Source organism: Capra hircus, chromosome 2 (genome assembly GCF_001704415.2).
Source record: "Capra hircus breed San Clemente chromosome 2, ASM170441v1, whole genome shotgun sequence".
Lineage (NCBI taxonomy): Eukaryota > Metazoa > Chordata > Mammalia > Artiodactyla > Bovidae > Capra > Capra hircus.
Window position 1 is genome coordinate 99,538,960 of NC_030809.1, and position 27,361 is coordinate 99,566,320.

Here is a 27,361-nt window from a genome sequence, read left to right on the forward strand (position 1 = left end):
AGTTCTAAATATGTATCTTTTACCTCCTTGATTACTACATTCACAACTATTTTCTTTTTTCATGCAATTTTAAAGAGAATTTTAACTTTCTCTTTCTGGTATTTCATTGCTAGTGTAAAGAAATGCAACAGGTTTCTATATATTACTCTTTTATCCTGCTCTCTTGATGAACTCAGTTAACAGTTCTCATAGTTTTTATGTGGAGTTTTTAGGGTTTTCTAGATGGAGTATCAGGCATCTGTATCAAATGACAAATTTTACCCCTTCCCTTCCAACTTGGATGCCTTTTATTTCTTTTTCTTCTCTGACTTATGTGGCTAGGACTTCCAATACAATGTTGAATAGTAATGGTGAGAATGGGCATCCTTGTCTTATTCCAGAATTTACCAGAAGACTTTCAGCTTTTCACCATTTGGTATTTTGTTGGCTGTGGGCTTGTCCCTAATGGCTTTTATTATGTTGAGGTATCTTCCCTCTATATTCACTTTAGGAAGAGTTTTTATCAGGAATAAATGTTGATTTCTGTTGTTGTTTAATTTTATCAAATGCTTTTTCTCCATTTGTAGAGATGATCATGGAATTTTTGTCTTTTTCTGTTAATGTGGTATAGCAAATTAATTGATTTGCATATGTTGAACAATCCTGGTGACCCTGGAATGAAACCCATTTGATCACAGAGCATGATCCTTTTTATATGTTGTTGGATTCAGTTTGCTAAAATTTTGTTGAGGATTTTTACATCTATATTCATCAAAAATATTGACCTGTAATTTTCTTTTTTGGTAGTGTCTTTGTCTGGCTTTGGTATCACGGTGATGGTGGCTTGACACAATGATTTTGGGAGAGCTCCCTTCTCTTCAATCTTTTGGAAGAGTTTGAGAAGAACAGATATAAGTTTTGTTTGGTGGAATTGCCCAGTGAAGCCATCCAGTCTTGGACTGTTGCTGGAATGAGTTTTTAAATTACAAATTCTACTTTAATTCTAGTGATTGGTCTGTTCAAATTATCAGTTTCATCTTGATTCAGTTTTGATGGGATGTATGCTTCTAGAAACGTGTCCATGATTTCTAGGTTGTCCAATTTGTTGGCATATAACTGTTCACAGTATTCTCTTATCTGTCTCTTATGGTCTTGTGTGTGTGTGTGTGTGTGTGTGTGTGCTTCTAATTTTAATTTCAAGTTCTAGTTTAATTTAATTCTAATTTCAAGTTCTTTCCAAAAACAAGGCCCCAGGAAATCCCAGGTTCAATATGCTCCTAGGCTTGGTCCACTGCTGTCTTGTATTCACAGGTAGGTGTTCATTCACCAACAGTAAAGCCCAGGATAGAGGTGAGAAAACAGGACTTCCTTCTTCATGGCATGAGCCCTTTGCTGTTTCAGAGGTGGACAGTGGTTATCAGAGAAAACACACAGGAACTTTTCCTTGGAACTGAGGTGGGATGAAAAGTGTTTGTTGTGAACATCACTATGTTTTCCCTGACCCTTTGCCTCCAGTTTCTGAAGATATATTCTAGCAGGAAACAATCTTCCTTGAAGATACTGAGTGAAAATTTCATAAAACAAAAACACACACTTCTAGTGCACTCTGTTTTCAGGTACACTGGGTTTAGTTCAGCTGCCAGATGAGCTGATGGGTTCACCTCAATAGCCAGGTGAGCCTACTTCCTTGATGAAGCCCACTCTATTCTTTGTAGTGTGATCAGCCATTGAGAGTTGGAAAGGGTGCAGGAATCCTGCAATCACCTGGAAATTCTTCCCTGGGAAGGCAATTTCATGAATGAGGTCTTCTAAGCAAATAACATGAAACTTCCCCAGGTGCTTCTCAATCACTGTGTTGTCTGTCAGAGGAATGGTCTCGACCTTGTTTTTGACCTTGGCTTATCCACGTTTCAAGATGAGTTCCTGAACAGACTTCAGATTTGGAAATCCCCAGGTCACATAAGGTTCCACAATACAAAGCGTCTTTATGGTTGGAGGGGTCACTTTCATAAAGACATCACCAAAAATTTTACTCAGGCAAAATCTTGCAATTGTCCTCTGCACCAGAGAACTCATCCCATTAATCCTTTCAATATGTACAACAAAGGCCAAGGAATGTTTGTCTGGCACTTCCAAGCCACAAGGTTTCACTGTTAGCCATCTGAGCTGCACCCTGTCCCATAGTTGCTACCAGGAATCATCCATGAACCACTCTAGTCACTTAAACTTGATCTCTTTTCATTTCCTCTGCTCCTTCCTTTGCAAAAGTGCCTGTTTTGCCTGGGTGGCTTTGAGGGCCTGATAAGCCTTCTTCTTCATGAGAGTCTCTGGAATGAAAGGGATCTTTCTTCTTGGCTCTTCCTCCACCATTTTTCCAACACTGCAGCTACTACTCATGTCTCTCTTGTGGTTTTAAACGAGCATTTTATAGGATTCCACTTTGTCTCCTTTCCTAGTCCATCAGCTATAGTTCATATTTTGATTTTTTATTGGTTTTATTAGAGTTTTTAATATGCAAGTCCAAATGCACTTTCAAATAACACTACTCCACTTCACATGTAGTATACCTCATAATAACAAAATAATTCTAATTTCTCCCTCCTATCCTTTGTTTCACTGCTATTATTCATTTCACTTATCTCTGGGTTGGGAAGATCCCCAGGAGAAGGAAATGGCAACCCACTCCAGTATTCTTGCCTGGAAAATCCCATGGACAGAGAAGCCTGGAAGGCTACAGTCCATGGGGTTACAAGAGTCAGACACGACTTAAGAGACTAAAACTAAACAAACATATATGAGAATGCTGTGCTGTGCTATGCTGAGTTGTGTTTGACATTTTGTGACCCCATGAACTGAAGCTAGCCAGGCTCCTCTGTCCATGGAATTTTCCAGGCAAGAATACTGGAGTGGGTTGTCATTTCCTATGCCAACATATGAGAATACTTGAGCATATATGTGGGCTTCCCAGGTGGCGCTAGTGATAAAGAATCCACCTGCCAATGTAGAAGATGCAAGAGACGCAAGTTGAATCCCTGGGTCAGGAAGATCCCCTGGAGTAGGAAATGGCAACCCACTCCAGTACTCTAGCCTGGAAAATTCCATGGACAGAGAAAATTGATGGTTTACAGTCCACGGGGCCACAAAGAGTTAGACATGATTGAGCAACTTAGTATACACACACACACAAGCATATACATATATAGATAAGACATATACATAACTCAATATATTGTTGGTATTATTATTTTTAACATGGTGCTGTGAACTCAAATAAGAATAAAGTAAATGAAAGTTATTTTATCTTCACTTTTTCCTTCTTTAATGTTCTTCCTTTATTTATGCAGATCTGAGTTTCTGAACTATATTATTTTCCTTGTCTCTAGTGAATTTCTCTCTATTTTTGGCAAGGCTGGTCTACAGGCCACAAACTCTCTTAATTTTTGTCAATTTTTCCCTTCAGTTTTGAAGGTAATTTCACCTAATACAGAATTCTACATTGGTGGTGTTTTTTTTCTCCCAACAGTTTTGATATTCCAGTCCACACCATAGTCTTCGTGTTTATGTGGCTTCTGAGGAGATATTGGATGTAATTATTTTGTTCCTTTATAGGTAAGATTTTTTAAAATTCTGTCCTATTTCAGGTTTTCTTTTTTTAATCTTTGACTTTTTAAAATTGAAAGTGATATACCAAGGTATAGTTGTGGGGGATATTTATCCTGCTTGGTGTTCTCTGAGTTTCCTGGATCTGTGGTTTGGGGTCTAACATTAATTTGGGGGAAATTCTCAGTCATTTTTCTTTCAAATAGTTCTTATTTTCTTTCTTCTCCTTCTGATAGTCCCATTACATCCACGTTAAACCTTTTCTAGTTGTCCCACAGTCTTTGTGTAAGCAGACAGGGTGGGGGTCCCTGGAGAAAGAGAATGAGGCATGGCTTTCTTGACATAAGGGAAGGCATTTTTTACATTAACCATTTTGCGATCTAATCCTGGCCACAATGCTTGCCTTTGAACAGGTCTCAGTAATCAATCACCTTAAAAGAGGAGGAACAAACAACTGTTATCAGGCAAGAGAAGCAACAACAGCAAACTCTCAATTTTGTTTCAGTGGTAAAAATTAGCCTAAAGTGCTCAACCATCAGATCAACAGGAACCTAAGGGATGAAGACATTGATCTTCTCTTTTTTCTTTTAATAATATAATTTATATTTTATCCCCCAGAATTTATTATCTTTATTAATAACTTTTCTTGAAATATTTTAGAAATATTGAGATAATATGACACCATTCTATTGGAAAAAGCTGCCTTTATTTCTTGCTAATTTTTTGGTTATTCCTACAAAATTTATATGAAACTGATGCTTTCTAGGAGTAAAAGAACATTTTCAAAAATCTTTCTCATCTAGGAGACTCTACATTCTCTTTTTTAAAATTTTATTTTACATTGGAGTATAGTCGATTTCCAATGTTGTATTATACTCTGTCAACTTAACTAGTTTCCCCTGAGGTCACTGTTTGTTAAGAATGGACTGCTCTGGTGTATTTCAAACTGGTTCCTTTCTCTCTCTCCATCCCAGAAGCCTGATGGGATTCTTCTTTGATTTTTATTGTGGAAATAAACATTTATTTCAGTTTAATTAAACACAGTCTAGAAAATCTAGGATATTACATGATACAATCTGGGAATAGGCAATATTTAAGTTTAGCTAGCAAGCCCAAAATTATAAAGAAATCACAGACTATTTTACCATGTGAACATATCTATGAACACATGGCAAAATAAAATAAGTGGCAAGATGCTTGCTCCTTCAAAGAAAAGCTATGACAAACCAAGACAGCACATTAAAAAGCAAAGATATCACTTTGTCAACAAAAGTTCGTATAATCAAAGCTATGGTTTTTCCAGTAGTCATATACAGATGTGAGAGTTGAACCATAAACATGGCTGAGTGCCAAAGAACTGATGCTTGCAAACTGTGGTGCTTGGACTAAGTTTGGTCCAAACCCTAGGATCGAAGGAGATCAAACCAGTCAATCCTAAAGGAAATCAACCCCAAATATTCACTGGAAGGACTGCTGCTGAAGCTGAGGCTCCAATACTTCGTCACCTAATGCAAACAGCTGACTCACTGGAAAAAATCCTGATAATGGGAAAGATTGAAGACAAAAGGAGAAGGGGGTTGGCAGAGTATGAGATGGTTAGATAGCATCACTGACTCAGCTGGCATGAGTTTGAGCAAATTCTGGGAGACAGCGGAGGAGAGGGGAGCCTAGCACGCTGCAGTCCACAGGGTTGCAAAGAAAAGGACACGACTTAGTGACTGAACAACAGACAGAAGACAGTTAAAGAAACACAGTGAAGGCAGGACAGAGTAGTAATATCTGTGACACTGAAAAGAAATGATAGGACTTCCTGGTGGTCTAGCGGTTAAGAATCCACCTGCCAATGCAGGGGTCACAGGTTTGATCTCTGGTCCAGGAAAATTCCATGTGCTGCGCGGCAACTAAGTTCATGTGCCGTAACTGTTGAGCCCTCACTCTAGAGCCCGCAGCCTGCAACTACGGAGCCCTCATGCCACAATGACTGAAGTCTGCACACCTAAAGCCTGTGACCCACAACAAGAGAAGCCATTGCAATGAGAAGCCCATGAATCACAGCAAGAGTAGCTCCCATTTGCTCACTACAACTAGAGAAAGCCCATGTGCAACAAAGACACAGCACAGTGATAAATAAATAAATAAAAAGGATAATCGATATAAATAAGGATTTAGAGAAAAAGGTACCTTTGATTGCAAAATTAGATGAATATGCACATGAAATTTGATGCTATTTTATCAAATAAATGGAAAAAATATCTATATGAGTATTTCTCTCTCTGCATGTGTGTTAACTATTCTTTTAATATTGTATTATGTGAATAAAAAAATGAAGAATACTAAATTTGCAAGGATGTTTATGAAATAGTAAATAGAGGTAAGAGAGCTAAATAAAACAGGTAAATAAAAAAGAGCTAAATAGAAAGGGAAGAAAAAGGGAGAAGGGAAAAAAAAAGCCTATACTAAAATAGCTAGCATGTATGACACATTGTTACAAAATTACAAACAAATGTAGACAAGACAAAAATTAAGATTATAAAGGACATTGCAACCAACTTGCCAGAGGGCATATCCGAGGAATTCATATCACTATTTATTAATAGATGCTCTTCTGCTCGAAGTCTCACAAAATGTAGTCCAACATGGACATGAGGCAGAGTATATACAGTCTTGGTTATTATTAATCTGAAGTTGTTATGTATGTGTTCAGCTTGACTGTACTAAAGGGACAGGGGTCAGTTCAATCTGGTTTTATGGTTTATTCCGGGGGTGATCAAACTCTCTACAAAAAACCAACTAGTAAATATTTCAGGCTTTCTGGGCTATATCATCTCTATCATAAGTACTTATCTCTGCCACTGTATGTAAAAACAGTCATAGACTGCGATGGTTAATTTTATGTGCTAACTTGGGGAGGCTAGAATATCAAGGCATTTAATCAAATTCTAATTTAGGCATTGTAGTGAAGATATTTTGTAATTGTGGATAGACAGATATGTATCATACACTATTCGTTCTGTTTCTATAGAGAACTCTGACTTATATACAGATAATACATAAACTAATGGGCCTGGCTGTGTTCCCATAAGACTATTTACAGTAACAAGCAGTGAATCCAACCTTTAGAACTATCAATAATAAAAGACAGTTGCTTTTATTAAAAGCTCTATGTTTTGACACTGTGAAAGGTGTTTCATACATGGATCCAAGTGTCTGATAAACTGAGAATTATTTCTGACCAGACCAGATATTCTGGAGCAGCAATGTGAGCAGGAATAATTTTCCTAGAACCAGGGAGACCATAAGCTTAAGTTTAAGAAAGAGCTTCTCAGAGAAGGTTTCAAGATGGTATTCTTTTTTTTTGGTTTTTATATTGTTTTCTCTACTGGTTTCGGAGATCAACAAAAGTTATTGCTGCTGCTAATCCAACAGAAGTCAACCAAGAGCATGTCTTGGATGCTCATTTATTAAACGGAGCACCTGTCAATTGTTCCTGAAAAGGGGAAATTCTTAATTCACTAAATCAAAGGTTTTTACTTTTGGAATAAAAAGAATTTTTTACAGCAAAGATTTAAAGCGAAGGACCTTTTAAGTAACATGTTCCTTAGAAGGAAGAATCTTCAACCTATAGACTGTTATTCAATAATAATAAGTACCGTATACTTAAGAGTTAGTTATAACTTTAAATAGTAGATCTTCAATTTGGTTGATGCCACAAGGTTCCCTTCTCCAGAACTAATAAAATTGCCACTTAAGAAGAAATTGGCATCCTTTGTTTTCAACTTAGGGACACTCCCCCTCCCACCCTGAATAAGATCCTAGGTATTATCTGCTGTTCCACAAAAGTTTAAGCAATGACTACATTTAAAAATAAGTTGATTTTTTAAAAGTAAATACATATAACCACATCTTTTCAAGATCACATCATTTATGCAAAGTGGAGAATATCTATAAAATTGCCCTTACCATAGAGAAGATTCTTGGAAGGTTAGGTTGTGAATGATACGGGGAAAACAGAAACTTTAAAATTCAGTATCTGAAAGAGAATTCTAACCTATCAGGTAGTTGAAGAAATATTCAAGCATAAGAGCAGAGAATTGTTATGACCATGACCAAATGATAGACAAATTTATAAAGTAAAAGGGGATAAATTAATAAAAGTAAAGAAGACCATAATTTAGAGAAGAAGCCAAGCTCAAAAACGGAAATTAATGGGTTGGTTTGGCAAGTGGTGAACAAAGATATTTATAACAAAAAGTTATTAGAGTTGATCATAAGGTATCAGAGTTGATCATAAGGATAAAAAGTTCAGCAAAGAAAGGTCAAAAGGGGGAAATTTGTGCAAAAAAAGACAATCATGGGGTCTAAATTGGTCAGAAAAGTTCTAATTTCAAACAATTTCCCTGTCAAAGCATTGGTCCTGATTTTAAGTTCAGAAAATATAGTCACTCTATTTGTATCTACACTCTCTATCAAATTGTCTTTAATATAGAAAAATCTCAATAATTATTGTTTGATAATGAGAATTATCTGGAAACTCAAATCAGAGAAAGTACATTAAAAAACAGTATCACCTAACAATTCTTAAACAAAATACTTACTAGTGGTCTTTATTTACTAGCATCAACAAGACACTAATTTGGAAGGTCTGCTTAGCCTAAGAAATTGGTGCCACACTCACCTCTTCTGATATTATCAGGGCTGGGTAGGGATGAAGTCACAGTCTGCCAAAACCTGAACCATTCTTGACAAGTTTGGGGTTTCTGTAGAGAAGTTACCTCTACCAGGTCTGACTGCCATAGCTCAGGAAAATGGTAGTCAATCCTTCTAGTGTAGAATGTACCTCAGAAGATGTTTAAGGGACCTACGTAATAAGCCCCAGAAAGATAATATTAGTAGTGATTTAGACATGGAATGTAATAGCTAACAATTATGGAATGCTATGTTCTAAGAACTGAGGCATTATCTCATTTAATCCTTTTAAAAACACAGTGGGTATTCTTCATTTTACAGACAGTAAAGAATCTGCCTGCAATGCAGGAGACCTGGGTTCCATCCCTGGGTGGGGAAGATCCCTTGGAGAAGGAAATGGCAACCCACTCCAGTATTCTTATCTAGGAAATCCCATGGACAGAGGAGTCTGGCGAGCTACAGTCCATGGGATAGTAAAGAGTAGGACAGGGCTTAGTGACTAAGTTAAAGATTTAAATACTCAAGGACTTCTTTGGCAGTCCAATGGTTAAAGACTCTGCTTCCAATAGAAGAGGTGCAGGTTTGATCCTTGGTTGGGAAACTAAGATCCCACATGCCCAGCAGACCAAAAAACAACAACAACAACACCAACAACACAGAATCGCTCAAGATCACAAAGGTGGGGCAAGGCAGGGTTGGGTTTGAACTTATGCAGTACGGTGCTTCAGGATGTGTATACCCATAACTGTAATGCTACAGGTACAAAAGAGGTTGGAGGAAGAAAAAGTTTTCTATACAAGGCAAATCAATTTTCTCAAACTTAGTCTCTGTTCACTTTATGCCACATCAGGTAGTTAATCTTCAAATCACATTTTAAAAAGTTAGACTGGCACTTATGTACCAACTTTAAACAATAATTATCTTTAATATTTTACAATTTATGTTAGTGAACCATGGACAGTTTGTTAGTCCCTAACACTAAGTGAAACAGAGATGATACTGATTAGGGCACACCCTCCAGATAAAATGACAAAGAAATACACATAAACTTCACACTTCATTTATTGAAATCATTTGTATCCAATGAATTCCTTAAGCAAACCAATAAAATAAGTCAGTTTACAAATGTCATCAGTATGCCTCCAAGTTTCAATAACTTATTTTTACCGGTGAGTAACTTACATGTTTGATACCTTATTCAAAAGCCACATATCCCCTAAATCCACAGAAATGGTGGTTTTTCCCTCTAATCTACTCCCTTAGTATTCTTTTAACATCTTGGTTTACCACATTTACAGTTTTTTTTTTTTTTTTAAGTTTCGTCTCATTCTCATCAGACCATTTATCACACAATTTTCCTCCCTCTTTCTAAGTGGATGCATTTTTACCACAAAATCTGTAGCTACACTACCAAAGATTAGTGCCACGATTTTAAAAGACATGACTGCAGAAATACACTACTACCAACACTGAACTACCACAAGGAACGAATGGTCTGGGACGAATCGGCTCTGACCCTTAAAGGGGAGGGCTCGCTGCCATCACATAGGGTGACAGGGAACGGGAGGAGGGGAGGTCGGAAAGGCAGTGTTTGATTCAAGTCAATAAACATTCACTGCGCCACTCACCCAGCGCAAAAGGAAAAAAAAAAAAAAAAGGGCGGTATTTCAAGCAGTGGGCCCCGCAGGTTTGCCGAAGGGGCCAATATCCTGTGGCGCGGACTCGGGCGCTGGGCAGCAGCACGGCTGGATATGAGCCCTTCACCAGCCAGGCGAGGGCGGCCAACCAGGGCCGGGCCTCCAGTGCCCCGCTCCCAATGCACGCAAACTCGCCGGCCCAGTCGCCAGCCCGCCGGCCGATCAGCCGCAGCCGCTTACCGGTGGCGCCTCGCTGCCTCCCCGGGGGCAGCCCTTCAACGGTTGCCGCAGTCAGAGCACCACCCCGCGGTGGGGTACGTCGAGCCCGCCCGCAGCTCTCGGGTCCGCGTAGCTCCACCAATCTCGCGAGAACTCGGGGGAGTCCGCGAAGTCGCGGAGAGGAGAAGGGAGGGGCATTTAACGGTGGAGGCTGGTTCTGCGCCGGATCCGGGAGCTGGGCGGACGCCATTGTGCTTCGTGGTCTGCTGTTCTGCCTCAGGTAGAGGCCTAGAACTCCGAGGAGGAAGGCGGCGGGGTGATCGCTGGGAGCGGGACAAACCCTGTTCAGTGCCAGGTCAGGGGCAGGGGTGGTAAACTGCGGACCTCGGGTTTCTGGCTCTCGGGGAGGTGGTTCCAATCGAGGCCGCGGGTGGGGGAGGGGAGGAAACGAAGTGCTGGGCTGGGGACGTCGAGGCCCCTTCCTTCCTTTCAGTATCCGGGTGCGGGCGCTTGATCCGGGACCGCGGGTGCTAAGGCGAGCCGGGTGCAGGCCTTCTGTGCCGGTGGCCTTTCGTTCCGTGGTGGGTTTTGTGACGGGCGGCGGGGGCAGGCCGTGCGTCTTCCTTGTGGACGTGTGGCGGCCTAGGGGAAGGGGCTTGAGCCCTGATTTTGGCCTTTGGCAGCCTTCTCTTCGATCGGGGTACGGACGGTCCTCCGGAACCTCACGGGCAGGGAGTGTCACGAGTGAGGTATTTAATGATCGAGGTGTTAAAGGCGGGGAGATTTAGGGCTTTGCCAGACCAACCTCGAATTGAAGGAACATTGCCAGCCCTTTATGTAAGGGTAAAGATTTGCTCGTTGATCATCCCAGGTCTTGAGTATCGTGATACTTTGGGATCCTTTAGTATTGTAGTATACTGTATGTTCTTCAAATAGAAATAGGTGGTGATATGTTTAACAACGTACCTGTTGGCGTAAGAAGTAAAAGGAAGGCACTAGTAGTTGAATACAGTACTCCCTCACTTTAAGGAAACTGCGTAGTAAAGATGAATGTGTACGCACGCCAAAAATGCTGTAATTCTCTTTTCCTGCGAGCAGATGTGAATATACAAGGAACATCTCTGTCTTGGTAATATTGATAAATTGATCACAACTGTTGTCGTTTGGCGCTATTAAGAGCAAAGTGCGAAGTGAAATTGCATTCCTAAGACTGTTTTTTTTCGATTTTGTAGGATATTTTAGGTATTTTTCATTATTAAAGGAATTTTAAAATCTCCCATTTTCTTGCGTTAATCTGTTTCTGTCCGGAACTAAGAGATGAAGTTAAATATGAATTTTAGATTTGAAAATCAAACGCTATACCGTTGTTTAAAAGGCATACATATACGTTGTTGTTGTTGTTTTTCATGAAATAAAATTGTGTTTAAGAAATGGGGTCAGTATTTCATTCACAGCTCTACAGCATTTGTGAAACAGCAGTGACACAGGAGGCATTAGGGACCGACATATGGGTTTGAGTCTTGATTTCGCCAGAATTATTTAACCTTCCTAGAGTTGAAGTGAGGATTAAATTAAATTTAGTAGTGTGTGTAGCAGTCAACACGCTGGGGGACATAATACTTGCAGAGTGAACTTTTGATAAATGTAAACAATTGGAATTCATACCAAAGTCCAGTTTTTATTCATGGATTTTTCAAATTTTACTCTACCTGCAATATGTTCCTCATAGGGTACTGAGTGCTTCTCACAATAATTATATTTATAAAAGTTCTCTACTACTAAAAGTTCTTACTTTAGATAAGAACTTTTTACAACTTTTTCTGTGCCCTAAATCATAGGACAGATGTAATGTCAGCATGGTCGGTAAGTATAGTCCTGAGTCTTTTTTTTTGAAGCTGCATGGTGGGTCAGAGGTCTGGAAAAAGGATGGTTAAAGATTCCTTCCTTAAGTGTAGGTAATTTCTGTTTCTACCACATTGGCAAGAGAGCTTAATATTCCCAGATAAAGCACAAAGATTCCATATATAGGCACACACATATGTTCTATGCGAAGATGTAAGATAATCAGCTTGACTATAAAAAGACATCCATGGCTCCAATTTTTAATCAGCTACATATCCATTTCACACAACTCTTCATCTGATATGTGTTCAAGAGTTGCCCACTTAATTTCAGGAAAATAATTTTAAGTAGTGCAAAACTATCAAGAAATGTAAAACAATTTTTGATTGTTGTATTTTAGCTACTAGATTCTAGATTAGGGCTTTACAAGAAGCTTGACACAGCGTCTGCCTTGCACAGCTCACAGTTGAATCATCAAACTAATGTATGAAGAAGTGAAGTCACTCAGTTGTGTCCAACTCTTTGCGACTCCATGGACTGTAGTCTGCCAGGCTCCTCTGTCCATGGGATTTTCCAGGCAAGAATACTAGAGTAGATTACCATTTCCTTCTCGAGGGGATCTTCCCGACCCAGGGATCAAACTCTGGTCTCCCACATTGCAGGCAGATTCTTTACTGTCTGAGCCATTACAAATAATTATACATTTAGACTAATGTGTAAACAATTACTATTATCTTAATATAAGTATTGAAACATGGTCCTATTGTGGGAGCACTGAGAACAGTGTTTAATCTTGGGGGAAATGTTTACAGGAAGTAATACTGGAGCTGAGATGTGAAGGATGGTTAAAAGTTTGTTAAGGAACCTGTAAGTCATGGTATCATGGTTTGTTTTAGGAATGTACAGTTTGTTCTCCATAGCTGAAACAGTTGAGTGGAAGGTTAGAGCATGACAGGAAAAGACCTGTACTGTTTTAGAAGGTTAGTGCTCTATGCTTTTGGGATTAAAGAGCTCTTGTGTCCCTAAGCCAAATAAGGAATGACTTTAAATTATTTTTCTTGATACATCCTTCTGTTACAAGTAATTGTGTTAGTAATAAAGAACAGTGGGAAATGCATAAGTGAAATGCATAGCCTTGTAGCAATCCTCATTTTTAACCAACAAATTAAACTTAACTAGTGAACTGTTTAGCTGTTTAGTAACAGTCAAAAACTGATCACATTAGTATAATTACAATTTAAAATGAGTAAAGATTTTGAGTTCTTATTAAGATCTCCTTGAATTCAATGAAGCAGGATTATAGGGAAATAGTTTATTTTCTCATAGTTGTTATTCTACAAAAAATAGTCATAAGATGAAGCTGAAGAGGGGGAGCAGGGTAAAGTTATAATTTGAGAGTTGGCTGGGTTACTTTTCATGATCTTAATTTTTAACTTTTCTTTGGTCTGAACTCCTGATGTCAAAACTGGTTTTTCTTGTTCTCAAAAGTATTTCTCTGGCTCTACTGGTTAGACTAGATAAGTCAAACGCCTGGTTTTGAAATTACCTACTGGTATACACCCTTTAGTCAACAGCTTTAAGAAGAGAAATCTTGAACCTTCAAAACTAGTTTTCATCTCTTTGTTATGATCATTTCACTTTAGTGTTATGTTTGCCAGTTTCAGAATAACTCTAAAATAGTTTCCAGTTACTCAGTGAATGTTGAAATTTGACAAATAAAAATACACTTCAAAGGAGGACAGATTATTTCCAAGTATTGTAACGTAGACCTAACAGTTTCTCATGAAGATGTTTAACTTTTTTCTAGTTATTTTTTAAGGCTTAGGTGTATGTGTCTGTGTGTGTTAAATACCTGTCAGCTGAAAATCAAGAGGAATTTTTTTTAAAGACCCCAAAACTTCTGTGCTTTCATAGTGTTTTCCTTGTGACTACCCGTAGATTTTATGTCTCCATGTTCACTAATATCAATAGAATGCAAATTTTCCTCCGAAGCAGATGTTTGAAACAAAGGCTGTATACCGTGTAGAGGTTTTTAACTATGTTTATATTTCTGGGAGACTGTTGGCTGTTGAAATACATTGGTATTTTCTGTAATAACTCTGATCTTCATGCCAGGAATTCATTGCAGAGTACTGTTGTGCTTTTGGTAATTCAATGACTGTAACTCCCCTGGATTTTAAGAAAAAGTCTTAGTTAGACCCTGAAACGATTAGATTTTTCTTGAGACTAGGTGCATGATGATAATTGTAGGAAAAGGAGTAAGTTACGAAGCTTTGCTGTATTGTTACATAACACACCGCCTCAGAACCCTCTGGAATAAAACTAGTATTTACAGTCTTATTACATTCTATGTTCCTGTTGGGTAGTTCTGTTGGTCTTGCCTGGATTCACTCATGCAAGATTTTTAAGGCCAGCAGGTCCAAGATGGCAGGTGTCCCTCACATTTCAGGCACTTGGTGTTGGTTAATGTTTAGGCTTTGCTCACTGTGGTCTTTTGTGGCATGAGGGTTCCAAAACAGCATTCGAGGAGAGTGAAAATGGGAGCTATAAGACTTCTTATAACCTTGGAAATCATACAGTGTCACATTACTTCCTGGTGGCTCAGACGGTAGAGAATCTGCCTGCAGTATGGGAGACATGGGCCCCATCCCTGGGTGCGGAAGATCCCCTGGGGAAGAGAATGGCTACCCACTCCAGTATTCTTGCCTGGAGAATTCCATGGACAGAGGAATTCAGGCAATGGGCATCCATGGGGTTGCAAAGAATCAATCATGGATGAATGACTAATACTTTCTTAGTCAAAATAAATTTCACAAGGTAACCCACATTCAAGGGGTGGGGAAATAGATTCCATCCTCTCCCCAGGCAGATCAGCACCATTAGTGCGAAGGGCCATGGGTATTTTGTAGCCGTGCTTTGTAATTTACCACAGGTGGCTTAGAATATTTTATTGAGAAGAGACATTCTTAAAGATATCATGACTGGAATTTGCTTTAAAATAGAGGATGGTGAAATAGTCAAATATTGATAATTGTTGAAGACTGTTGTTTGGCATGTGGAGGTTTATTATTGTCTTGATTTTTGTGTATGTTTGAAGTTTTCTCATAGTAAAAATAAAAGTTTTAAGGCATACTTAGATAATCTAAACTCCATTTTGCAGAGTGATTCTGACCTTATTTTCCATTTCTTATTTACCAGAATTTGCTGCTACTTTTGTGGTGTATAGATACTAAGGGGTATAAACCAGCAGTGCTGCAATTTAGAAAGGAAATTATTTTTAGGAGTTCTGTATAGATTTTATTGTAATGTAAGATAAAAAAATATCTTTTCATCTGCCAGGAACTGTTTCCCTTAATTATCAAAGTTAGAGTAAAAACATTTTGAAAAAATTAAAAGCAAAACCCTCCCAGACATAAAGTAAAATGTTAATAATATCTATTTTTTCCCCAATTTTATATGCATTTGCTTAATATAAGTAAGGTACATAAGTTATATCCTCTGGTACCAAAATCTGAATGACTTTAAAAAATCTTTCTACTCTGTGTTAAAGACAAATTTCAAATAATGAAAAAGCTAAAGTAATACCTGTTCAGCCCCTCAGTCATGTCTGAGTCTTTGCGACCCCATGGATCGCAGCCAGCCAGGCTCCTCTCCCCATGGGATTTTCCCAGCAAGAATTCTGGAGTGAATTGCCATTTCCTCCTCCGGGGGATCTTCCTGAGCCAGGGATCAAACCTGCATCTCCTGCATTCAGGCAGATTCTTTACCACTGAGCCCCTGGGGAGGCCCAAAGTAGTGCCAACCAAAGCTGTTTATATGAAAATTTTTTACCATCTGATGGTATTGCTTAATACTAGCTACTTACTAACTATATACAGTGTGCCAGTAAAGCTCATGATACATTTGTAAAATTGGTACTATTGTTATTCCCATTTTGTAGGTGAAAAAAATAAAGCATTAGTGATATTAAGCCCAGAGTCACACCAAGTAAGGGACAGACTTCAGAGTTTGTGGTCGCGAATATTGTATTTACAAGTAGAAGTTGGTGCATATGCTGAAAATTGGGCAGCACTTTGTTTATCTTGCTTTTATCCTGTTTACTGTTTTGAAAAAATTGCCTTTATTAATATATACATTTAAAGTAAAGAGAGTGTCTTAGGTGTAGGCTGTTAGTATGAATGGAGTTGGGGCCTTTTTGTTAGTCTCATCATTTGGTTTATGATTACTATGTGACTCATGGCATGCTGAACAAGACTATTATTTTAAGAATGGAACATAGTGACCTAGAGAGTAATGGGAAAGGATGCATGTTATTTGAGAGATTCCTTTACAAGCAGATTCATCTATTAAATCAATTCAGCCAATTTCTCGTCACGTTTTTTGTGCTCTCGTTCTTTTCTTCTGTAACTAACTAAAAGCACAGTAGACTTTCTTACTCTTTCCTCAGTTTCTCTTAAACCCTCTGTGGTATTTGCCATCATCTGTTTTTCCATCCTTCATTCTGGATAGTTTTCCTCTAGCCTGTTTCCCAGTTCTCTGGTTTTCTCAGTTTTGCATAGGCCACTGATAAATGCATCAGTTTCCCAGTTTGCTAACGTTAGAGCCATTTATTCATCTGGTTCTGTTGATTGATATCTCTTGATGATGAACTTTTTTCCTTGTTTTTTAAATTTTATTTTTAATTGGAGGATAATTGTTTTACAGTGTTGTGTTGGTTCGTTGTAGTTTTGTGTCTTATAATTTTTGATTGATGGTGAAATGTTGCAAACGAAAGAACAGTGGAGACTGAGGTCGTAATTTTTATGCCTGGATATGGACATATCTTGTCAGACTGTTAGTGTGGTAGATTGAGTTGGTTTAGTCTGTAGTGCAGCTGGGTTTGAATGTTACTACTGCTTTGTATACTTTTCAGAGTATTCTTTGACTGTTTCTGCATGGTGCTCAGTGTGAAGCTGGAGTGCTAGAGCATTTATTTCAGTATTCTTTCACTAACCTCAACTTCTATAGGCCCTGCATATCTGCACTACAGAGAGGCCTACAACTCGAAGGCTGTTGTAACTCCCTAAACAGTAAACTGGTATACCTTCTTAGATACTTGGAGGAAAGTCCATGGGAAAGGAGGTGTTCTTAGTTTTATGCATCCTTCTTGAGTTTAGGCAGCCTCTAAGTGCCTGATCCTCAGAGGTGGGGCTGTCCCAAGATTTATGTCCTTTTCCCAGACCCCTGTCACCTCCTCTCCACCAGGGTGAACTAGAAAGAAAGAAAGAAAGTGAAGTCGCTCAGTCATGTCTGACTCTTTGCCACCCCATGGACTGTAGCCTACCAGGCTCCTCCATTCGTCCATGGGATTTTCCAGGCAAGAGTACTGGAGTGGGTTGCCATTTCCTTCTCCAAGGGAACCTCCCAACCCAGGGATCAAACCCCAGTCTCCTGCATTATTTTAAGGTGGTAGTTCTCTGGTGGCTCAGCGGTAAAGAATCCGCCTTGCTAATGTGCAGATGCAGATTCCATCCCTGGGTTGGGAAGATCCGGTAGAGACGGAAATGGCATCCCACTCGAGTATTCTTGCCTGGGAAATCCCATGGACAGAGAAGCCTGCCAGGCTGCAATCCATGGGATGGCAAAAGAGTTGGACATAGTGACTTAACAACAACAATTTGAAAGTTAAGTGGAAAAGATGGGTTAGAATTCTGGATACGGGGGTAAAGAGTTTAGATTTCATTTTTAAGGTAGTAGAGAACAGTTGAAAATCTGATTGGGGAATGGTGTCATTACTAGTAAGATGAAATAGAAGTGAGAAAATGTCTGGATTAATGACAGATTCCCTTTAGACAAGGCCTATTGTGCTATTATTAGAGACAAACGTTGGTATACTTAGAGTAGGTCTCATTCATGTAAAGTCTTGCTGAAAAACGTAAAAATTTAGTTTAAATTTGTATTTTAGTATAAGTTGTGTGATAAGTTTTCAGTTGCATTTAGCATGTGACTGTGATCTTGTTAACTTGCAGGTGACTTTGGGCACACAATTTTGCATGTCAGATAATGACAGAATTCTTTGAGGCTTTTTACCTAGTCTAAAATAGTTTTTAAGATTATTTCCATAGACTAGAGTTGAATTGTACTTTTTATATGTAGGAGAAACTGTTTTTGGTCTAAAATTCCTTTATACTGTTAAGTGAAAGTTGCTCAGTTGCGTCCAACTCTACGACCCCACGGACTATACAGTCCATGAAATTCTCCAGGCCAGAATACCTGAGTGGGTAGTCTTTCCCTTCTCCAGGGGATCTTCCAACCCAAGAATTGAACCCAGGTCTCTGGCATTGCAGGCGGATTCTTTACCAGCTGAACCACAAAGGAAGCCCTATAATGTTAAAATCAGCCACCAAAAACATGAACTTGTTCTTAAAGAGCTCTACAGAGGTTTCCTATGAAGCCTAGCTGAATGAAATTACCTATTTAAAATATTGTCAATTTTTTTTAGTAGTAGTTAACAAGTCACAGGTTTATGAGATGACAGACTACATAAATTTTGGAGTTGGTATAAATATTTGTTTTCCACTACTGTTCCTTACGCCAGTTACTCTTTCATGTTTGGAAATGCATGTAAGAATTAAAGATTTTAAAATTAAAAAAAAATAAAAAATAAAATGGATAACCAAAATAAAATAAAATAAAATGCTTGAAAGTAAGGGAACACTTAAAAGTCACATTAAGACTAGTTGGGTAAACTAGCAGTTAAATACCAGCTTCAGAGAATCTTACAAATTGAAAAGTTCAATACAGTAAAAATATAAAATATTGATCATAAGATTTTTATGACTTTGTGTTTCATTCTTTCTGCATTTGAAATTGAAGCAAGTTCTGAATGAAAAATAAGACCTCTTGGAACAGTCAGTGCCTCATCTTACTCAGAGATAGATGTGTTGATAAGGAACATGAGCACCCAAGTCCAGTTGATCCAGATGCCTAGGATATGAGTGCGACTCAGAGTAAAAATTGAAGTGTGTTTGTTAATGATCGAAGCTTCATAGCAGTGAGTGCTAAATACAGATTGAGTGATGGCAGACAGGCACATACCACTTCTGCTCAAGCTCGTGCTCCACTATGCTATCTGACTTGACTTATAAGATACAAGTTCAAATTCTAAAGTATTAATGATTTTCAGATGTCAATAGTGGAGCTTTTAATGAAACACAGGGCCTCATGTGTTTGCGTAAGTGGTCATACATTTGTAAAATTAGCCCTGCTGATGTTTTTATCTTGTCACCAGAAAGAAAAAGACCTCAACTAACCAACTCTGGAATCAAACTGAATGAAATATATATTTAAAGAAACTGCATAGTGGCAAGGGCTTCCGAGGTGGCGCAGGTGGTAAAGGACCTGCTTGCCAACGTAGGAGACGTAAGAGATGCAGGTTCTGTCCCTGAGTCGGAAAGATTCCCTGGAGGAGGGCATGGCAACCCACCGAGTATTCTTTCCTGGAGAATCCCATGGACAGAGGAGCCTTGAGGGCAATAGTCCGTAGGGTTGCAAAGAGACATGACTTAGCACGCACATGTAAGAGGCCATTATATATTGACCACTGAGGAAAGATTATACATATGCAACTTTTTGTGCTTTACTTTTTTAGTCTTGGATGAAAGCATTGAGCTTCAGGATACTTTTTTCCAGCTTGATTGGCTTATACTCTTTCTGTTAGAGCATTTATAGCTGTTTAAGTTACATCGTTATTTATGTAGTTTGTTCTCTCCTAGACCACAGCTTCTTTATATTATCTCACTAGGTTCAGTGTTGTCCCCTCTCTCCATCCCTTTGGTTAGTATTAATTTATACTAGCATGTGTACAGAGAAGGCAGTGGCACCCCACTCCAGTACTCTTGCCTGGAAAATCTCATGGACAGAGGAGCCTGCTAGGCTGCAGTCCATGGGGTCACTACTAGTCGGACACGACTGAGCAACTTCACTTTCACTTTTCACTTTCATGCATTGGAGAAGGAAACGGCAACCCACTCCAGTGTTCTTGCCTGGAGAAACCCAGGGACGGGGGAGCCTGGTGGGCCGCCATCTATGGGGTCACACAGAGTTGGACATGACTGAAGTGACTTAGCAGCAGCAGCAGTAGCAGCACGTGTAAGCGTGTGAAAAACTACTTGAATGAATGAATGAATGAACTTGAGAAGATGCCTCATAGTACCTTGTAAGTGGTCTGATAGAAGTTTTTCAAGGACTGCACATTTTATTTTTAACTATTTTTTGTGCTTTTGACCTACAACTTACACAATCAAATTATGTAAGTTTTCTGGTAACACCTACATTGTCAAAATTCAATCAATTTATGTAGAGGAGGTTCCAAAAATAGTTTATGCAGTATAAATTACAGCTCCGGAGGACTCTGCCTCTTTGCCTTCTCCCAGGAGCTTTGTTTTTAGAGATTTCCTACTAGGTTAGTTTCATTCTGCAAGTAAGTATGCAAGTAAGAAGTGAGTATAGATACAATCAAAGTAAACCATGAGAATTATGATTAAGAAGCATTATTAAAGAACCAACTGTAGGCCTGTATCTTTTTAAAAACATATTTCCCATTTAAAATCCTCAACAAATACAGTCCCTTGTTTAATATTTTTATAGTCTTCTTGATAAAAGAACAAATTTGCTACTTGTTAAATCTTTCATGGGCTTTTGTGTGTCACTAACCATTAGTATTCTTTCTACTATTCATAATTCACTTTTTAAATACAAATATTTATATGGATATATAAAGAGTTTATAAAAAGCTAAAGGTAGGAAAGATTTACATTAGGTGACTGTATGCTTTATCATCCAAACCAGGCCACTTTTGAGAGACAACACAGGTACTATTAATAATTGCCCACGGATAATGAGCACAAACTAGGACTTTTCTTGCCACAAACTGAAACTGGTCTCAGCAAACCAGGAAATATGGTCATCCTGCTTAAAAGAAAAGCAGCAATCCTTTGCCTCACGTTTACCTCTTTCCCAGTCCACTTTCCATAGGCAGCTATCCTTAACTTTTAGCTGTTTTAGGAATTACCTTCATATTTCTAAATGATATGTTCATGATTTTTCAGTGTGTTTTATATATATATACATGTGTGTGAAGGGTGCTCAGTCATGTCCGCCTCTTTGCGATCCCATGATCTATAGCCCACCAGGCTTCTCTGTTCATGGGATTTTCCTGGTAAGAATACTAGAGTGTTGTCATTTCCTCTCCAGGGAATCTTCCCGATCCAGGGATCAAACCAGCATCTCCTGTGCCTGCTGCATTGCAGGCAGATTCTTTACCACTGAGCCATCAAAGAACCCTGTCTCCTAGGTTCTGTGTCTGATTCTTTTAATTCTTTACATGCTGGTTTTCCTAGGACCTCCTTTTCATTTAACTAACTTCCTATAGTTTTGTCTTTTGATTGTTTTTAAAAATCTGTCATGTCTGAATATTATTTTCTCCACCTCATATTTAGTTGCTAGATTGGGGTTCAGTGCAAATTTTTTTTTAGTACTACAGGCATTGTTTTATCGTCCTCAGAGTTTTTAAAGTTGTAATTAAGAAGCCATTCTGATTTCTTTTGTATTTGACCCATTTTTCCATTCTGGTAAATTATAGTATCTTTATTTCTGGTGTTCTGAAATTTCAAGATGATAAATGGTGCTTAGTGTTGGTCTTCCTTCTTTGATCCTGCCAGCTTCACTTGACCGCTTTCAATGTGGAGATATATGTCCTTCAGTTCTTTTTTTAAATGTTTTGGTAATTTTTTCTTCTCCATTTTCTTTTTTTCTCTCTATAACCATGCTTACAGTCAAATGATCAGTAACTCCCCTAGACAGTTCTGTGTTTTTTGAGTTACATTTTCTGCTTTGGGAGGTGTCCTCAGTTTACTCCCAACTCTTGTGTTGGATTTATTTCAGTGTATCACATATCTGTTTTTTTTAAGTGTATAGCTTTTTTTTTTTTTTTTTTTAAGTCTATAGCATTTTGGATTTCCATAAGCTGTTCGTTATACTGGTTGCTTTCTGAAGCATTCATTCTTTATAATGAATATCTTTTGCTCCTTTTGAGAATAGTAATTTATTGGCTTCTTTCCCCAGGTTTCCTCTGAGTTCCTTTTTTTGTTGTTTATTTTGGGCTTTCTTTTTGGATACATAGTGATCCTTGGTGTTAGTCTATTAGAGGGAAGCACTAAAAAAAGTGATTAGAAATTCATGGTTACTAGTGGACTTCACTTTGGGTTGGATGGTCAAATGACAAGCTAGCTTTGTAATTGAAAGCATTCCAAATAGCAGTATCCAGAAGTGTCTAGTATTTTTGTTTGGTTTTCTGACAGCATTGTAGACAAAGCATCAGAAAAGAGAGAGGTTTTGGGTCTCAACTTTGAGTATGTAGATTTTCTTTTATTCCTTATACTTAACCTTTGCAGAGGTGGTTGTACATTGGGGGAAGGGTTGGTGTTTTACAAGGGTGTTCCTTATTCTCCAAAGAATAAATACCCTATTTTTTGAAAGAATGGAGCTGTGGGAAGAACTGGAGGTTTTACTGCTTCAAATACAGATTTTAATTTTAATGCATGCAACTCCATGCATTATCCCTTTATTATGGTATCTTGTATCTCCAGACAGTGATTCTTTCTAGGATGCTACGGCTTACTGCTCTGCTTCCAGTTCCTACCTTTCTGTAAAAATGCTTAGGAAATATTATCCTCTCCTGAATTATTCTACGTCTCCTCCAACTTTTTTTGATTTTCCAAATTACATTGAAATCTCTTGCCTTTTATGATCCTTTCTCCTATTCTTTTCATAGTTAAAGCTTTTGGATTCATCAACTGTCATTTTACAGGGGTTTTGGAAAAGGGGACCAAAATAGGTACATAAAGATAACCTTCTCACGTTTAACTGGGACTTCAAAACTGATCTTTTCTGATAAGCTATCTTTGATTTAATCATGTTCCAAAGTATAGCTTTTCTCTGGTTCCTCAACTAGATATTCTTAGATGAATAATTCTAATTGATACTGGGCTTGTGTTTTTATCTTTTTCATGTGTGTTGTATATCTCCTACTGTAGTATAGACCTTTTATTTTGTTGATGTCTTAGCTCTCTTTATCCTCTTTTCCCTTATTGGTTGATACCATGTGTTTTGGCAGATAGTCTTCTGTAGTAACTTTTAAGGTAGAGCCATATGATTGATCTAAAACTTAGTTGATAAGTTAATGAATTGAAAGTGAATTAGGTATTTTTAACGTAAATGTTTAGATTTGAATGTTTTAATACAGCAGATATTACTATTTAGGCTGCATGTCGGGGAAGTGAAGCACATTAATTTCAGTCCACTGCCAGAAAACTATGGGAATGATTTTTGACTTTGAAAGTGGTAACTGGGACAAGTTGAAGACATTACTGTGATTTCTTTTTACTGTTACTTTCTTTTGCCCTTCTCATTTTACTCTCATGGCTGGTGTCATTTCAGTTGTTCACAGGGTGTGCATTGTAAATGTTTTTCCAAGAAAAACTGTACAAGTTTTTTTTTCTTTTTTCACTTCATAAAATGTTTTCATAGTTGCACTTACTTGTAATAGCCTAAAACTGGAAACAATCCAGTGTTCACCCACAGTAGAAAAGACAAATAAATTGGGTGTATTGATACAGTGGAATGTTACATAAACCACAGAATGAATTAATCTCACAAATATAGTGTTAAGCAAATGAAGCCAGACAGAAAAAGAGTACATGTTGTAGGAATCCATTTATATCAGTTCAGTGGCTCAGTCGTGTCCAAATCTTTGCGACCCTATGGACTGCAGCACGCCAGGCTTCCCTGTCCATCACCAACTCTCAGAGCTTGCTCAAACTCATTGAGTCGGTGATGCCATCCAACCATTTCATCCTTTGTTGTCCCTTTCTCTTCCTGCTCTCAATCTTTCCCAGCATCAGGGTCTTTTTCAAGGAGTCCGTTCTTCCCATCAGGTGGCCAAAGTATTGGAATTTCAGCTTTAGCATCAGTCTTTCCAGTGAATATTCAGGACTGATTTCCTTTAGGATTGACTGGTATATCTCCTTGCAGTCCAAGGAACCCTCAAGAGTCTTCTCCAGCACAACAGTTCAAAAGCATTAAGTTTTTGGCGCTCAGCTTTCTTTATAGTCCAACTCTCCCATCCATACATGACTACTGAAAAAACCGTAGCTTGGACTAGATGGACCTTTGTTCGCAAAGTAATGTCTCAGCTTTCTAATATGCTGTCTAGGTTGGTCATAGCTTTTCTTCCAAGGAGCAAGCGTCTTTTAATTTCATGGCTGCAATCACCATCTGCAGTGATTTTGGAGGCCCCAAAAATAAAGTCTCACTGTTTCCATTGTTTCCACATCAATTTCCCATCTACTTCCCATGAAGTGATGGGACCAGATGCCATGATCTTAGTTTTCTGAATGTTGAGTTTAAAGCTAACTTTTTCACTCTCCTCTTTCACTTTCCATCAAGAGGCTCGTTAGTTCTTCACTTTCTGCCATAAGGGTAGTGTCATCTGCGTATCTGAGATTATTGGTATTTCTCCCGGTAATCTTGATTCCAGCTTGTGCTTCTTCCAGCCCAGTGTTTCTCATGATGTACTCTGCATGTAAGTTAAATAAGCAGGGTGACAATATATAGCCTTGACGTACTCCTTTGATTTGGAACCAGTCTGTTTTTCCATGTCCAGTTCTAACTGTTGCTTCTTGACCTGCATACAGATTTCTCAGGGGGCAGGTCAGGTGATGTGGTATTCCCATCTCTTTAATAAATGTTCTACAGTTTATTGTGATCCACTCAGTCAAAGGCTTTGGCATAGTCAATAAGGCAGAAATAGATGTTTTTCTGGAACTCTCTTGCTTTTTTGATGATCCAACAAATGTTGGCAAATAAACTAACTAATGGTGACCCTTGGCATGTGTTTAGGAATGTTTAGCCTAAAAAACTTAAATTTTTCTCACTTTCGAGAAGGGGAGGCAGGAAAACAAATTACAGCATGTAGTATGATGTGTTAATAAAAGTATGTGCAAAGTAGAAGCGCACTTGATCTTGTTTTAAGGCTCTGCTCAGTAATTGAATGGGGAATATATAGACTTTGCAGGCATTTACAAACTCCTGTGAGAGCATACTGTGTTAAGGAGTGTACAAGTACTACAGTATAGCTAATGCTTACAGTATGAGTATTGAACACTAATCTCACATGCAAGTAAAGTAGTCCTCAAAATTCTCCAAGCCAGGTTTCAGCAATACATGAACCGTAAACTTCCGGATGTTCAAGCTGGTTTTAGGAAAGGCAGAGGAACCAGAGATCAAATTGCCAACATCCACTGGATCATCAAAAAAGCAAGAGAGTTCCAGAAAAACATCTACTTCTACTTTATTGACTATGTCAAAGCCTTTGACTGTGTGGATGACAATAAACTGTAGAAAATTCTTCAAGAGATGGGAATACCAGACCACCTGACCTGCCTCTTGAGAAACCTGTATGCAGGTCAGGAAGTAACAGTTAGAACTGGACTGAAACAACAGACTGGTTCCAAATAGGAAAAGGAGTACGTCAAGGCTGTATATTGTCACTCTGCCTATTTAACTTCTATGCAGAGTACATCATGAGAAACGCTGGGCTGGAGGAAGCACAAGCTGGAATCAAGATTGCCAGGAGAAATATCAATAACCTCAGATATGCAGATGACACCACCCTTATGGCAGAAAGTGAAGATCTAGAGAGCCTCTTGATGAAAGTGAAAGAGGAGAGTGAAAAAGTTGGCTTAAAGCTCAACATTCAGAAAACTAAGATCATGGCATCCGGTCCCATCACTTCATGGCAAATAGATGGGGAAACAGTGGCTGACTTAATTTTTTTGAGCTCCAAAATCACTGCAGATGGTGACTGCAGCCATGAAATCAAAAGATACTTACTCCTTGGAAGGAAATTATGACAAACCTAGACAGCATATTAAAAAGCAGAGACATTACTTGGTCAACAAAGTTTCGTCTAGTCAAGGCTATGGTGTTTCCAGTGGTCATGTATGGATGTGAGAGTTGGACTGTGAAGAAAGCTGAGCGCCAAAGAATTGATTTTGAACTGTGGTGTTGGAGAAGACTCTTGCGAGTCCCTTGGACTGCAAGGAGATCCAACCAGTCCATCCTAAAGGAGATCAGCCCTGGGTGTTCATTGGAAGAACTGATGCTAAAGCTGCAACTCCAGTACTTTGGCCACTTGATGCGAAGAGCTGACTCATTTGGAAAGACCCTGATGCTGGGAAAGATCGAGGGCAGGAGGAGAAGGGGACAACAGAGAATGAGATGATTGGGTGGCATCACTGACTCAATGAACATGGGTTTTGGTGAACTCTGGGAGTTGGTGGTGGGCAGGGAGGCCTGGCGTGCTGCAATTCATGGGGTTGCAGAGAGTCGGACACGACTGAGCGACTGAACTGAACAGAAATAGCAAGAGTCAAAGGCTCATTCCTGTGGGATTCTGTATAGAGGTAAAATTGAGTAAGGAAAGAGTTCAGGTTTGGAAAGAATAAGCAGAGGTTTTCCATCACCAGTTTTATCATGTTTCCTTCATTTTATGTACAGTGGGAATCTTTGATCAACTTCAGACCTCTCTGCCTTGTAGGAGAGTGATGGTAGTCTCACAGTTTACTATACCAGATTTAGTTAATTTACATGGTTAATTCTTGATTTTGAACTGATCTTTAAGGAGAGGATTAAGAATCAGAGGTTTGAGTGTTTTCCCAAAGGCCAGTAATCAAAATTTGCATTTCACAGGAAACCTTAAGAATGGAGTCTAAACCTTCAAGGATTCCAAGAAGAATTTCTGTTCAACCCGCTAGCTCTTTAAGTGCTAGGTTGATGTCTGGAAGCAGAGGAAGTGGTTTAAATGATACCTATCACTCAAGGGACTCTTCCTTTAGACTGGATTCTGAATATCAGGTAACATCTTAATTTGAACTATGTGTACGTACAGTCTCAGTTTCGAAGTCCTCGGAGCTGTATTATTTTCTGGATTTCAGAAAAGTAGTAGAGTGTGTTTTTAACACCTCAGCTGGATCTGAGGCATCCTATAATCAAAACATTAATATATTTCTGCACACTGAGGGACTGTTCCACACTAAGTAGCAAAACCTTGATGTTTTTCAAACTTTTTGGACTTAGAAATTTTTTATAAAGAACTGTGATCATATATAAATGTTCATACTTTCTGAAGACTTGCAAACCTATTAACCTAAAAACATTTAAGTATCAATTTAAATTAACAACCTGTTCTTTGATGAAGATACATCACTAACATTCTTTTATATGAATTACAGGGTTTTTACGGTTAGTAATGAGTTGATTGATTCATAATTTACATAAAGTGACATAAGTTCCTTTTA

At 38.5% G+C, this 27,361-nt stretch overlaps 1 protein-coding gene and 1 pseudogene across 9 annotated transcripts in view; one reads left to right on the forward strand and one right to left on the reverse strand.

Moving 5' to 3' along the window:
- On the reverse strand, positions 1,612–2,587 carry LOC102169229 (annotated as a pseudogene).
- Positions 10,299–27,361, forward strand: part of MARCH7 (membrane associated ring-CH-type finger 7) — a 47,593-nt gene continuing 30,530 nt past the window's right edge. For 5 of the 9 annotated variants that reach the window (XR_001296552.2, XM_013969466.2, XM_013969446.2 and 2 more), the window contains exons 1-2: positions 10,310–10,476; positions 26,754–26,918. Coding sequence is in view for 6 of the 9 variants with exons in the window: in XM_013969466.2 (XP_013824920.1) it covers positions 26,766–26,918 (153 nt within the window). In the remaining 3 variants the exon portion in view is untranslated. Of the gene's footprint in view, positions 10,477–26,753; positions 26,919–27,361 lie in introns of all 9 variants that reach the window. The other 4 variants (XM_018063557.1, XM_005676076.3, XM_018063564.1 and 1 more) reach the window with 4 other exon arrangements.